Below are 15,995 nucleotides of genomic sequence, written 5' to 3'. Positions count from 1 at the left end.
AGGGGTTTTGGTGTCAGTTGGGTTCTGAGAAAGGCGGAGAGCAGAAAAAGCCATAATGCCCTGCACTGTGACGTCTGAGTCGCTAAAGACATGGTCTCCTGAAATAAACCAGAGAGAGACAGAGACAGAGACAGGGAGAGACAGACAGACAGGGACAGAGAGTGAGACAGGGAGAGAAAGAGACAGAGATGAAGAAAGAGAGAGACAGACAGACAGAGAGAGATTGAGAAGGAGAGAGAGCGATGGAGAGAGACAGGGAGAGACACAGAGACAGAGAGACAGACAGACAGACAGACAGACAGACAGATGGCAAAAGAGACAGACAGAGAGACAGGGACAGCGAGAGAGAGACAGAGACAGGGAGAGACAGAGACAAGGAGAGAGAGACAGACAGAGATGGAGCAAGAGACAGACAGACAGACAGACAGACAGACAGACAGACAGCGAGAGAGAGACAGAGACAGGAAGAGACAGACAGACAGAGATGGAGAAAGAGACAGACAGACAGACAGACAGAGCGAGACAGAGACAGGGAGAGAGAGACAGGGAGAGACAGACAGACAGACATAGAGGGAGCAAGAGAGAGAGAGGGAGAGACAGAGACAGGGAGAGACAGACAGAGATGGAGAAAGCGTGAGACAGACAGAGCGAAAGAGAGAGAGACAGACAGAGGAAGGGGGGCTGTTGCTCCAAGTCTCTGTCACAGTGACCCTGGCTGGGCAGTGCAGGGAGTGGTTAGCGGGTGAGATCCTCTAGCTGTCCATGGCAGCTTGTCTCTGTGGGAGGAGTCCTATATCCCACTACATCCCACCGTGGGTTGCAGATCAGCCAGTGAGCACTCCTGAAATAGTCCTCTTCTATTTAAGTACTAGTCACAACAAGTACAGTATTTAACTTTTAAACTGTAAAGATAGTACCATTACTTCCGGCAGGTAGCATCAAGTTGGGAAGAGGATTCCGGCTGCCTCCTCAGTGCAAAAATGGATACCGTGTAAAATACATTTTCATCGATTTACCACCAAATGTAAAAGCTACTTTTTGTTTTGCTAATTGTCTTGTGAAAAAAAAAACGTTTCAATTGAAGTAGCAATGTTTACAATGAAGTGGGAACCATTTTATTCAAATTCCAAACATTGTTATGTTTCACAGGAAACATTCATTTTTATACTGATATTGTAGTGACATCCTTACAAGGCATGATGTAATGACGATGAAGGAGGTTTTTTTTTTAAAGTTTATACCAGGCCATAGGTATGCATTTGACAATAAGACTAATGATAGCTATCTTTAATGACTATCTTGCATATGAACTGTGCCAAATTATAAAGCTGGGACCGAAGTCAAAATGCACCCTTTCTTTCCAGGATAAAAATGACTTCCTGTATTATGGAATGCAACTCAAAAAATAAATAAATAAATAAATAAATAAATATATATATATATATATATATATATATATATATATATACAGGCCCCCTTGCAGAACCCCTTCTGTGTCTGCAATTCTAAAATGGGCAAATGTGGATGCAACTATTGGATCCAGACTCGCCTATGTTATAAACTGAGCATAATAGCCATAGAGTCCCCATAAAGATTCTTTCTTGATGCTCCTGGTCTAGAGAGCCCAGTGTTTTTCTCGCACGGACTGAGTCTGTGTCCAGCTGGACAGATTTGCATGGACTTCTTGGAAGCAGGCTGCTTTTAGCTGGGACTAAGAATGTCCATGCACTAAGTAAATGAGACATGAATAGACCTGCTTCTACTGGTCTAATTCAATTACAATAGCTCTTGATTGAGCCATCCACAATAGCAACAAGCCAACAGTGTGAGAGATGAGCTGTTCGGCACACACATATATAAATATATATATTCACTATATCCAAAGGAATTGAATCGAGTGCAATCGAGTGCCTTTCTGACAAGACCAAGCTAGGGCTATGAGACTAGCTTGGTCTAGTCAGAAAGGCACGAACTGATGAAGCCTCTTGGATGAGAGGCGAAACGTCTTCACGTATATATACCAAGTCCAGTTGCACTCGATTCAATTCCTTTGGATAACCATGACCTGGATAAATGAGAACATTCACAGACATATTCAATATAATGTTCAACCACACTTTACTCCCACCACAAAACCAAAAAAAAAGACTTCTCATTGTAGTTGACTCAATAACTAGATGACCAACTGCAAAGGGAAGGTGTTTGTGATATGACATGCATCGTATTAGTACATAACATGACTCAAATCTGCCCCCGCTTGCCACACACACAGATGCCAGGGGGAAAAAAAGACATCTGCCATCTCTATGGGGGGAAAACCTGATGGAGTTCTATGGCAAAGCCACGTGCAGTGGAGCCACTGCACATGGACGCACACATGCACCATATGCACACCCAAAAGGGGATGATTTAACCCGTGGCCAGATTCTGACCTTAAAGCATATGATGACTTGAACGTCAGTTGTGTATTACACAAATATGAGAAGGGACAAAATCGGTGATGGCTTAAGGGTCTACGGTACAGCAGACTGTAACAAACAGTGTGTTGCAGAATACAAATTCTGTTTTCTTTAGCTGGATTTGATTTTGGTTTTTTTTACACAATTACAAAACTCATATGGTCCTCTATAAAGAGGATTACAATTACGAGCACTTTATTTTAAGCCTCATCGGAGATCTGTTTAAGTGCACAGGGCCAACCGCAGAATTACAATTTGGGATAGTGAGAAAAACACTGTGACCCAACATGGAGACATGAGAGATGGGTCACGTGTTCTGTTTAACTGCCGCAGGGTAAAAAACCCCTTTTTAACCTGACACAGCAAAAATTGTTGGCGATCTAGTGTAACGACTAACCCTGGATAGTCCCGTTAAGGGCAACGTTGGATGTTTGTTATTAACAGTTCTTTGACGATAGTATTATGCAGGTCTTTTTGTCTTGTTCATGTCAAACGACTCCCAGACCAAAGGTGAATGTTACTCAAGAGAGAATTAAGGTCAGAGCATTGTTATACCACTACACAACGCTACCACTGCAGAGTGCACACAGGCCAAAGGAGTTTAACACAAAAAAAGAGAGAGATGGTAGATGAGACAGGTTTAACATGACACATGCGTAACAAATAAATAAATAAATAACCCCAGCTCGGTTGTGACACACGGTAACTGCTCGGCTGAAACCACTACGAGTTCTTCTTGCTCGTATACTCCCGAAGCAAACCGTGTCATGGGTGTGACCTCGCCGTGGTAGACATTTCTTGAAATCATTTTTAAAAGATTAGGCCCGGGGTATAATCTGGATTAGGTGATATTTGCGTCACTAGCCTTTCGACAGGCTCTGTCCTGTTCTAATTCATTTTACTGCTGGCTCATATCGTCTTCACAATAGAGGCTGGGTCACTGCTGTAACTGAACTCGGGAGGACACCTGACTCGTCAGCCTCGCTGGGACACCGTCAGGTTATTAGAGCCAGTGAATCGGTGTTGGCCGTCCACACATAAGTCAGTCACGCCTCCGCATCTGCTGGGGCACATGGGACAAGTCTGCCCTCATGAACTCCTGCCAGAATATTTCCAGTCTAGCAGAAGCGTTGGGTTTAGGTTGATGGTGCAGTTATGTTGATGGTTAGCTATTGGTTAGGTTAAGGTTAGCTATCAGTTAAGGTTAAGGTTAGCTATCGGTTAAGGTTAGGTTGAGGTTAGGTTAAGATTACGTAAAGTTAGGTTAAGTTTAGGCAAATTCAGTGAATTTGGCAGAAAGCCCTGAAAGCCCTTAAGCTTTCTGGCAGAAATACCTGAGGGCAAACTTGTCCCGTTTGCTCCCCTGGAGGTTCGGAATCACTTCTCTGGGTCACTTAAATGTGACGCCATCTGAGAAGCGCAGCATGGCTGTCAAAAAAATCCATGTAATTAATTTAGCGACTATTACACTCCAAAGCCCCTCTCATTAGTGAAATTGGTATTTTCCCCCCTCCCTTCCTCAATCCCCCTGTTTGTGCACAATAAATATGGTGATTACAGATTACATTTGGCAAACATATCGATAAAACTGTCAAAACATTTGGTTGCACTAGCAATGTTGATGACTTGAAGTAAGACGCCTTTGCAGGAAAGAGATGGTGACATTAGGGGTTAAAATACAACATGGGGTCAAAGGTTACACCTCAGTCAGAAACGGATTGCTTGCTTTGCACATGCTCAGTTAGACTCGTTCCCTAACGAGAAAAATCAGGTCCACTTCTGAAGTTCATCGGAATGTATTCCAAAAAGTCTGTTTTGAGACAGGGAAGAAACTTTTTTTTTAATTGCCTGTATTTTTTTAATATTGTTTGGGTTTATAACAGACAGTAGTTTACAATACAAATTACTTTTCCAAATGCTCAGTGATCATCCTCCTGTAACACAGTAGATATTCTGAGCACTGACACAGTAAAATGACATAAAACAAAAAATGCATTCATCAAATCTATTACTTCAATTTTCTATATTTCACTATTTTTCAAAACTTTTTTTTTATGATCAAGGTCTATTCAACCCATCTCTACACCTGGGAGAGTCGATTGTTTTCATCCATTTTTTTTAAGAAATAATTTATCATTTTGAGATGTTTTCAGAGTTTTAGGTTTTTCAATGTTTAATTTTTTTCTCTTTTTCATCAGTGAAGCAGGTTTCAAAATGCTCAATCTTCTTAGACAATGGGAACCCCAGCAGGGGTGGTGGACTTCTGAGCAGCTTACTTGGCCTGGTGGGCCTGAAGCACAGCCATAGCCTCATCCACCTTGGAGCAGAAAGATTCTGGTGACTCCAGCATGTGGAGCAGCTCCAAGTTGTCAATCTACAGCAGCATACCAGTGATATTCCCTGCAAGCCTGGGGTGCATATTCTGGATCAGGGGGAACAGACGCTCACCCAGCATTTGCTTCTGTCCCCAAGGAGGTGCAGCAGCCAGCATGGAAGCAGTCAGGGGCTCCTGTCCTTGGACATGAACAGCAGGCTGCTGCATGGTGACCTGTGGCTGAGAGGTCATGTGCTGCTGGGGATTGCGTACACCAACGGCATACTTGTACTGGGGCATGGCCCGCACTGGGGCAGCAACAGCTGAGGCACCGGCAGGGTGCTGACTGAGGGCTTGAGTGGGCATACGCTGAGAGGTCATCATGCGTGGGACCTGGGTGGTGGTGGGTCGAATGGCGTTGAAGGTCCGGGGCCTGGGGGTGGATGGACGCATGGCATTGGGTCTCAGGGTGTGAGACCCCAGCATCTGGATGTGCTGGAGTCTCACACCCTGAGCAGCCCAACGGGGCTGGGGTGAAGCTGGGGCAGCTGGTTGGCTGAGTAGTATGCGGCATGGTTCTGAGCTTGAGGAATAGCAGCCATTAAATAGCCAGAAGGCGGGGCAGGCTGGTAGGAATTGTTCACAGGTTTGGGTATAGCTCGGACAGTGGCCATCCTCTGCATGTACCGGTTGGTGAAGTGGGCCTGACGTTCCTCCTTTTGCTGGGCTAAGGCCACATACAGTGGTTTGGTAGCAACCATGCGGCCATTCATCTCTGTCACAGCCCTGGTGGCCTCTTCAGGAGAGCAGAAGCAGACAAAGACAAAGCCTTGGCTGCGACCGCCCTCCATCCTTATCTTAGCACTTGTTATGGTCCCAAAGGGTGAAAACTCTTTGCAGAGATGCTCATCATCAAGTTTTTCACATACAAATTAACACCCTGGTATCTAGTCATGTGAGTCTGCTTCATTTGCTCAAATTCGCACTTGAATTCATTCTGGTGCTCTCCCTTCTTTTGAGCACGGCCCACATAAACCTGCCTGTCATTTAGCTCTTTGCCATTCATGTCATCAACAGCCTTTTGTGCATTCTCGTGTCTCTCAAAGCTGACAAAGCCAAATCCCTTGGATTTGCCACTGTCATCTGTCATGACACGTATACTGAGGGCAGGTCCATATTTCCCAAACGTCTCTTTCAGCTTCTCATCATCCATGTCCTCCCCAAAGTTCTTAATGTACACATTTGTGAACTCTCTGGCATGGGCACCAAGCTCAGCTTCTCTCTCTTTCCTGGACTTCAGGCGCCCAACAAACACTTTTCTGTCATTGAGTAACATGCCATTTACTTTCTCAATGGCACACTCAGCAGCCTCATGGGTCTCAAAAGTGCACAAATCCGCAGCCCCTTGAGCCATTTTCATCACAAACCACCTTGCAAGAAAGGATGTTTCCAAAAGCTGAGAAGGTGTCATACAGAGCCTTGTTGTCAATGGACTTGTCAAGGTTCTTGATGAAGATGCTGCCCACTCCACTCTTCCTCAGCGAGGGGTCACATTGAGCCCACATGATCCGAAGGGGCCTGCCTTGGATCACATCAAAGTTCATGGTGTCTAAAGCGCGCTCAGCATCAGCGGGCTGCTGGAAGTTGACATAGGCATAACCAAGGGACCAGCGGGTGATCATGTCCCTGCACACTAGGATGGAGAGGATGGGACCGACCTGACTGAATTTCTCGTAAATCACGGCCTCTGTAACATCTTGATGTAGATCTCCCACGTAGAGGGAGGCCATGGGGTAACTGGGCGTGCTAGGATTTATCCCTGACGACGTTTTCTAACTACACGACTAAAAAAAACATGACAACATAAAATATCTCTCCGCAATGGGACGATTATTCTCTCCAGTGGCCTGTTTCACCACCCCGACAAACTGAAATTAACTTTCACTTAGCAACGAAGGCTAGCAAGCTTAATTGCCCGATATCAGTTTGGCCTAACCGGAGATAGCACGTTTAAATTGTTATCGCCGTTTAATACGCAGCAAGTTGACAAGCCAAGTTGCGCGTATTACACAAATTCAATATTCTCGACTACGAATGCAATGACGGTCCCCTTCACATGGGACATACAGAGGTGAGCGGTTTATTAACAGGCCGAGGTTCATCACCCGGGCTTCCAACAATGATGCTAACCAGCTAGCTCCGCTAGCGTCTTTCAGGCTTCCCGCGTCCGCGCCGCGTTGTTACAGTTTCGCAAACCGAATCCTGCTTTTTCCTTTTTTCATATAAAAATATCTAATACAAATGCAGTGTAATTGAAAGTTGAAGGTAAAGATCAGTATGACACTGAGCGGGCCATCTTGGATTTTGATACTGATTAAAGTTTTAATTGGTTTGTTCTTGTGTTATAGGAATGAGGAGTGCCACTCTGTATATTGAAGAAAGCGTCTAACAAAGTGAGGTGAAGGCAAGTCACTTCCATCTGTGGCAAAATGTCATAGTATTTACAACATAACCCTATACAGATATGTGAGAAGGGGGGAGTTAACGAAAGGTTCTGACGGACTTCCAGAACTCCTCACATACATAAGTTTTAACTGGAGCTCGCCAACAAAAGAGCTACAGAAGAAGTATTTGCTTGATTTGTCTGACCTGTGTTATTGATTATTGACTTGTTTGACCTTGTGACAAAATGGGTTGCGAACAAACCCGTTTGTCCCATCATCAATCTTAATCATGTCCAGGTATTGGCTGTCCCGGCCACCGTGGTGCAGCCTAAACTCAGGTGCTGCTGATCAACTCCAAGGGAGTATTTCCAGGGGTGGGCAGTCTTATCCAGAAAGGGCCAGTGTGGGTGCAGGTTTTTGTTCCAACCAAGCAGTTACACACCTGATCCCACTAATCAACCAGTAGAATCTTTGCTAAGGAACTTGATTATGAGACACAGGTGTGTAATTGCTTATATGATTTATATGATTTTTTAAAAAATATATCACAATTTAACAGACATGTTCTGCTTTATTATAGGAAAACATGACTACTATAGTGAAATCAGTTACAAAGTAATTTAATGAAATGTAAGACGTGCTTCGTTTGACCCCCACGTTGACTTTATTTTATTTATCTATTTTGATTATCAGAAATCAGAATCTGTATAGTATGTTGCTTACAGGGAATGTGTCTTGGGGCTTCCTCACGTTACATGGAGCATAATTCAGAAAGAGAATAAGAATATATGTTATGGTTGTTAATACTTTTCGTTACTGTGTGATGATGACGATGATGATGATGATGAGTTGTTGTAGTTGTAGCAGCAGAAGCGGCTGTAGCAGTAAGACAACGGAGGGAAGTATCTAATAATTCTAAATTCTCTCCTTCTCACCAGAAGTATTTAGCGCTCTCTAGTGGATTAATCGTGTAAAAGCACCGCAAGGGGCACGAAATCTGTTTTAATATAAAAACAGAATTATTTGCCCTAAACTTGAAATAAAACCAACAAAGAAACTTTAAGTACAACAAGACACAAAACATTGTAGGGTTTTATTAGGCACATGGATCACTGCCCATGATGAGAAGATGTTTTGTTATTGTGTAAATTGAGTTTTCTATCAATGGGACACTTGAGGTAGTCAGGGTGCATTAAGAGCTTTACGGTAGTTGGGGTAGTTGCTGAGTTTCAACACAGGGTGTCGCTGGTGGCCTGCGTCAGAATTAAAAAGCCGGTAGCAAAGCAAAGTGGAGTAATTCATTGAGGAACGCGCATCAAGTTCAACACGATATCCTTTAATAGGATCTGATTGTAGACACATGACAACCTTTATTATAGCTATTATATATCTTCGTTTGATCACTACGATTCAGCCGCAGGCCTTCCAGGGACTTGTCTCCTGAAGTATGATGGGATGGGCCCCGCGACCTTGGAAAGAAGTAAGCGACTTGAAAAAAAAGAAAAAAGGATTGATTGATGGATTTCAACCATTTCATGAATACAGAAAGATATTATTTCATTGCTTTAACTTTGGGAGAAAACGTAGAAGTGCGGGAGTCGGCAAATCTGGAGTTAATTGCGTTTAACCAACTCGACCAATCCGAGGCAATTAAGATGTCAGCGCTGCCGAATGGCCGGTTTGGAGGAAGAACCGTTTAAAGTTAAAACCGTCCTGTGCACCACTTACAAAATTGGTCGCTCTGATTGGAGTATCTTACACGACATTTTGTTGATATCTTTTGAGTTAATCATTATTAATTAGAAAAGTTTGAAGCGCGCGCGCGGGGTCCTCTGTTTAAATGGTAAAAAAAAAGTTGCATTTTTAAAAATAATTTTCACTATTTTCTCTTCAGTCTTTGTGTATACACGCTAGTGAGAAAGTATAACAGGCTCTAGTTGTGGCGTCCAAAAGTCCAGAGTGGTAAGAGAGTGAACGTCTGTAGGAGGGTGTCTCCTCGCTCCACCGCTGGATCGGCGATGATGCGCACTCGCTCTCATTGGTTAAGGCGATTGCCATGTTTGGAAATTAGCATAAAGGACCCCGCTGTTGGGGGGGGGCACTCGGGGGGCGGTGATGCGTCACAGCCTTCGATGAAAAAGAAAAAAGAAAAAAGAGAGAGGACTAAAATATCGACAACCCTGCGAGTTAATGCCTCCCAATGGCAACAACAAAGCCATTCGCGGCGTCGGAGCCGAGGGCGGACGTGCCACAGGTGACTGGAGAAATGAAAAGTAGAACCAGACACTTCGCGTGTCTGAAGCGCTGCGAAGAAGGGACAAAATCGCGCCGGACCAACTCTGCGGCGGAAGATTAGCGGCCGAGACCCCTTGCGTGGTGCCAAGAAAGTGTAGCTGGTACGAGTTCGCCACGTCACCCCTCCAGATCATGAGACAACATCGGATGCGCCGAGGATGAACGGAGGACGAGTTGAGCCCGTCACCGATGAAGAAGGCAGGCCTCCCGTGAAAGCAGAGGTGGGAAAACTTCCGCTGCGCCTCTATCCGATGAAGACGGGAGCCGGCGCGTAAATGCGGAGCAAACGCGTTAAATCTGGCGTGCTGAGAGTCCGCTAAAGCAGAAAGGAGAGCGCAGCTGCAAGATCTGCATCGAAAGTAGTTGAACGCACACGATGGAAGCGGACGGGGGATCCTCCGGGCTGGCCAAATCGGCCGCTGTCAAACTGTCCGAGATGGGCCAAAGAACAAAACAGTTTGGCACCGCGATGAAGGATCCTCACCAGCAAAGACGCATCATGTTAGTGATAGTCTGTGTGGCTCTTTTGCTGGACAACATGCTCTACATGGTAATCGTGCCAATTATTCCAGATTACCTCGCTGATCTAGAGATTGAGCAGTCCGAGCACATTCACATAGCCATGCATCTTAATTCCTCCGTCAACAGCACAAGTCAAGATAAAAGCAACAAGGACAATTTAGATGTCCAAATAGGAGTACTTTTTGCGTCTAAGGCTATTTTGCAGCTTCTAGTCAACCCCCTGTCAGGGACTTTCATAGATCGCGTTGGATATGACATCCCTCTGTTAATTGGACTGACTGTTATGTTCGTGTCCACTTGCATATTTGCTTTTGCGGAGAACTACTCCACGCTTTTCGTGGCCAGAAGCTTGCAGGGTCTGGGATCGGCTTTCGCAGACACATCTGGGATCGCAATGATCGCCGACAAATACACCGAAGAGTCGGAGAGAAGCAAAGCGCTCGGCGTTGCACTGGCGTTCATCTCCTTCGGAAGTCTGGTGGCGCCTCCTTTCGGGGGGGTCCTGTACGAGTTTGCGGGCAAAAGGGTCCCGTTTCTTGTGCTCGCCTCGGTTTGCCTTGCGGATGGCGTGCTGCTGCTGACCGTGATCAAGCCGTTCTCCAACAGGACTAGAGAGAACATGCCAGTGGGCACCCCCATATACAGACTCATGATTGATCCGTACATAGCGGTGGTGGCAGGGGCACTGACAGTGTGCAACATCCCCTTGGCCTTTCTGGAGCCCACCATAGCCAACTGGATGGAGACCACCATGCACTCGTCAAAGTGGGAGATGGGGCTGACCTGGCTCCCAGCCTTCTTTCCACATGTCCTAGGTGTATACATAACAGTCAAACTAGCTGCTCAGCATCCAAATCTGCAGTGGTTCTACGGAGCTGTGGGTATGGTGATAATAGGAGCAAGCTCCTGCACTGTGCCAGCATGCAAAACATTCGGCCAGCTCATTGCCCCACTGTGTGGCATATGTTTTGGCATCGCCCTGGTAGACACAGCCCTGCTGCCTACGCTTGCCTTTTTGGTAGACGTGCGCCATGTCTCTGTGTACGGTAGTGTCTATGCTATAGCTGATATCTCCTATTCGGTTGCATATGCTATGGGTCCTATCGTGGCGGGTCAGATAGTGCACAACCTGGGCTTTGTGCAGCTTAATTTGGGTATGGGTCTCGTCAATGTGCTTTACGCACCTGCCCTGCTGCTGCTGCGCAACGTGTGCCAAATGAAACCGTCCCACTCAGAGCGAGATAACCTGCTGGAGGAAGCGCCACAAGGGCTGTATGACACCATCAGGATGGAGGAGCGGAAGGGTAAAAAGAAGGGCTATAGTTCGGCTGAAAATTGCCTGCCTGTGGACGAAAATGGGTTCGACCCCTTCAGAGGTCAGCGGTCACTTTCGGAGGAGTCGTCCGGCCCCGAGTACACTTAGTACACTCCCGTGCACCCACAACACGCCATTCCAGAGATAGGGTCACTTTAACTGTTGTGTAAGTAACCGATGTGCAATATGAAACCCCTAAGTCACCAAAATCACGACTTTGTGAGCCGTTTCCGACGTCTCTTTTCGTTCGACTGTACTTTGATTGTGTTGAGCAAGTCTTTATGTAGGTATGTGACGTTTGTCATGGACGTATACTTGGAGTTTTTTTGGTTTTTTTGTGGGAGCTCGATCAGCAAATGTTTAATTTTGTGTGCAAAATATTGTAAAAAATGTATAAATACATAAATGTATGTATGCGAGATTGTGTTGAAAATATTTAAAAAACGGGACCAACTAATCGACAGCACATTTTCCCCTAAAAACATATAGCCTATATTTTTTAGTCTTTGATGAAACTTCCTTTTTAACTGCGTCTACGAGAAGCCTAATTTTACGTCCAGAATTCCACGAGCTTTAGTTTTATAAACGGCTGTGCTTATTTCTCGTTTTGTTTTACAAGTGGTTTGAAATGACATGTATCATAATAAACGCATTTTGTACACACGTGTATATGCGCATTGTAAATTGTCAAAAAATATATACGTTGTTTGTGTGCGCACGCGCGTTAGTGCGCGCGCGCGTGTTACGTTGCAACACTTTCGTTGTGGAAACGCGGCCGAAACGAAGTCACAGCATCCTTCAACTGAACAAACGTGTATTCATTTTACCAGTTGTCGTTTTAATAAACATCTTGTGTTTGGAGCCGTTTGAGGGGGTTGTTGTCGTCATTTCAACTTTTAACACGTTTGAAAAAATGCGGATGGGCTTTGTATTCGTTAGTCCCCGTATGAAAACGACTTAAAATAATGACAAATGGGGGAAGGGGGGGACAAAAATGGTGTGGGTTTTTCTAATATGCATGCAAATACAAGCGAAAGGGGCAATATCGTCCAAGTTTGTCATTATTATCATTCTCTTCATAAAAAAAGACAATATCTACTCCGTTTCCAATTAAGCCTCTTCCTCTTCCTCACTCCCAATACAAACTAGGATGTTGTCTTGCATCTACACACACACAAATATTATATATGTATATAATCAAAAATAAAGGTTAGATTGAGAGATAGATCGGGGAGGTTGAGCGGACGCCAGTGCTGGGGAAGTAAAACTTGTACAAACTATAGTGAGGAGGTGCGTGACCCCCATCGTCAAATCAAATGGGATAACGCGTCGAGAAAGCGCAGACTCATCTCCACACTCAAAAGCCATAGACCGTCTGCACCCTTATGGCGTCTTAACCATCGGCCTTGGCACGAATATCCGAAGACGACGTTCATACGTTTTTTTTTTTAATTCTGAGGTGGGCAAGCTGTCAAATAATATGTTCCACGAATAGATTTCGATGGGAGGAGTTTCTTGCCTCAAGGGGAAGGTATAGAGAGAAACACCTTCAGCATCTTTTCTTATGTGGAGTCAAAGCTTAATGGTGAGCCGTGGATACGTGGGCGCATCCCTCCACCTTAACGGACTTACTGGGCACTGGACGATGGGACTTCACGGAGCGGACGTGGGGGGCCGTGTCATCTCTCACACCTCTTTGACTTCTTCTTGAGTGGTTCAGAGTACCCAGAGGTCAGGTAAGCAACAGTATTTTCTCCCCCGTAAGAAATGACGAGTTTTGTTAGATATATATATAAAAAAAACTTTTCTAGTCTAGATGATGCCTGCCGTGTATGGGTTTGGTGAGCGGTAGGAGCACCGCTCACAGGCTTCAGACGTACAGAAAATTGTGTGATTAGGTAGTAAAGGATGACTGTGCGTGACTGATTCCGCTCTCTGATACGATACTTTGTAACTGCACTGCCCGTGTCCCTTGTTTCCCTGCCACTGTTTTATCATGTCCCTTCTTCTTGAGACGTTACACTGTGTCTTTTGTATTTTGTTGAAGGCTGAAGTTAAAACCAGCCCTATCAAGGGTTTCCACGCTGTTCTTCTCTGAGTGAACTTACCGGGATAGGAAGATGCCCGTCTTGGGGAGAGAGACATCGAAAGGCCGCCGGGACAGCCAAGTATGACAGTGCCATTCATTGTTTTTCCCCTGTGAACTTATTTCACATCCACACTTAACAACAAATCTTTCTCATAAATTTAGCAATCAAGGGTTTCTGGCCGGGGGGGGGGGGGTCTGTATTTCAGTCTACGCCCAGAGGTAGTGGTTCCTGGGATATAGGCGGCAGCTTGCTTTAGGGGGAGGCACAGCGCGTATGCAGTGCGCCCCATTAACTCTCTGTGCCGCTGCCGCACGTCTCCCCCCCCTGTCCCCCCAATGGGCGCCTGCCCTCTACAACAGCGCTTCAGTAAAAGGAGGGTATGTATGGAAAAAGCACCGATACCGCACAGGTTATCTAGATTAGTCAAAAACGCAGCACGCAAGGAGGACATCAGCGCGCGCCACGCACGCACGCACACACACACGCGGAGGGTGCAGGAATTGAGGAGACAAATGCAGACGTGGTAGCAGGTGAAACAAAAGGTTTACTGGTAGGGGGAAACATGAGGAACACACGTGTTCAGATATGGGAACGTAGTGGTGACAGGTACCCCTCTGGGTGTATCTGATATCGCCGTGTTGATGTTCCTACGACATCATAATTAATGTTGCTCCTGGACCATCGTTGCAACTGACCAATCTCATTGTTGTGCTGTCGTGCCTTTACGACTCGGGGGGGGGGCGGTTGTGGGACTAGGTTGTGGTGGGTTACCTTAGGTTAAGGTTAGCAGGGGCGTCCTATAGGCCTGGACGTCCGAGGCTACAGCCCTGAAAGTCATTATGCATGTTCAATAATCCAGGTAAGAAAGACGAAGAACATTAAATTGGTTCATCTGGACACAAAACGTTTATTGAGAGAAACGTTTCAACGTCCGTCCATCCATCCATTATCCGAACCGCTTATCCAACTCTCGGGGTCGCGGGGATGCTGGAGCCTATCCCAGCAGTCATTGGGCGGCAGGCGGGGAGATACCCTGGACTGGCCGCCAGACCATCACACAGGGCAGACATACATATACACACATTCATATCTAAGAACAATTTAGTAATGCCGATTCACCTGACCCACATGTCTTTGGACTGTGGGAGGAAACCGGAGCCCCCGGAGGAAACCCACGCAGACACGGGGAGAACATGCTAACTCCACACAGAAGACGACCCGGAACGACCCCCAAGGTTGGACTATCCCGGGGCTCGAACCAAGGACCTTCTTGCTGTAAGGCGACCGCACTAACCACTGTGCCACCGTGCTGCCATGTTACGTTTCTCTCAATAAATCTTGTGTCCATATGAACTGAATCAGCTTTCTTTGATATAGCGCTGAATGTTTTATGTATAGCCCAAGATCTCTTTTTCTTTTTTCTTCTTTTCTTTTTTTACTGGGCCGGCCAGCGGGGCCAGCCCTACAAACGAGAATGTCCCTGGCTGACTGGCTACTGACCCCTTCTCAAGAAACCATCACTTAACTCATCTGAGGTCAAAAACTACAGATCGGTTTCCCTTCTACCCTTTCTATCCAAAATTCTCGAACGTGCTGTCTTTCACCAACTACCTCCACCAGAACAACCTCCTGGACCCCAACCAGTCTGGGTTCAAGGTGGGTCACTCGACAGAGATGGCCCTCCTTGCAGTGACAGAATCATTGCATTCTGCGAGAGCAAACCCTCTCTCCTCCGTCCTGATATTCCTGGACCTGACAGCTGCGTTCGACACAGCGAACCACCAGATTCTCCTCTCTACCCTCGAGGGGCTGGGTGTCACAGGCTCTGCACTCTCAATGTTTGCATCCTACCTGATGGGTCGCTCCTACGAGATGACATGGAGGGGATCTGTGTCCGAGCCTCGCAGACTGACTACAGGCGTTCCACAAGGTTCGGTTCTGGGTCCTCTCCTGTTCTCCCTATTCACGACATCCCTGGATTCTGTTATTCACTCGCATGACTTCTCTTGCCATTGTTATGGCGATGACACCCAGCTGATCTTATCCTTCCCTCCCTCTGACACACAAGCAGAGACACGCATTGCTGCATGCTTGACTGGCATCTCGGAGTGGATGGCGACACACCACCTGAAGCTCAATCTGGACAAGACAGAGCTGATGTACCTCCCGGGGAAAGGTTGCCTACACCGAGACCTGGCCATCACCATTGACAACACCGTGGTGATGCCAACTCGGACTGCGAGGAATCGGGTGTGATCCTGGACGACCAACTGTCATTTGCTGCAAACGTTGCATCGGTTGCTCGCTCCTGCAGATTTCTTCTCTATAACATCAGGAGGATTCGGCCATTCCTCACCGACGAGACGGCACAGGTGCTCATCCAGGCTCTGGTCATCTCCCGGCTGGACTACGGCAACTCCGTCTTTGCTTGCGCCCCGGCGTCGGCCATCAGACCTCTGGAGCTTGTTTGGAAAGCTGCAGCTCGTCTGGTGTTCAAACGCCCTAAGTTCTCCCACACAACTCCCCTTCTCATGTCCCTACACTGGCTCCCAGTAG

At 46.3% G+C, this 15,995-nt stretch overlaps 1 protein-coding gene and 1 pseudogene across 1 annotated transcript; one reads left to right on the top strand and one right to left on the bottom strand.

The window, feature by feature from the left end:
- Nucleotides 1–4,614: 4,614 nt before the first annotated feature.
- LOC130127722 (polyadenylate-binding protein 1A-like) lies at nucleotides 4,615–6,584 on the bottom strand (annotated as a pseudogene).
- A 3,304-nt stretch (nucleotides 6,585–9,888) lies between these two features.
- Nucleotides 9,889–11,457, top strand: slc18a3b (solute carrier family 18 member 3b). The gene has a single exon (XM_056297745.1). It carries the CDS (start codon nucleotides 9,889–9,891, stop codon nucleotides 11,455–11,457), a length of 1,569 nt encoding a protein of 522 aa, XP_056153720.1.
- Nucleotides 11,458–15,995: the final 4,538 nt, after the last annotated feature.

The sequence above is a fragment of the Lampris incognitus genome, chromosome 17 (genome assembly GCF_029633865.1).
Source record: "Lampris incognitus isolate fLamInc1 chromosome 17, fLamInc1.hap2, whole genome shotgun sequence".
Classification (NCBI taxonomy): Eukaryota; Metazoa; Chordata; class Actinopteri; order Lampriformes; family Lampridae; genus Lampris; species Lampris incognitus.
Note: the sequence above shows the minus strand (reverse complement) of the source record. Positions and strands in the feature narration are given on the sequence as shown.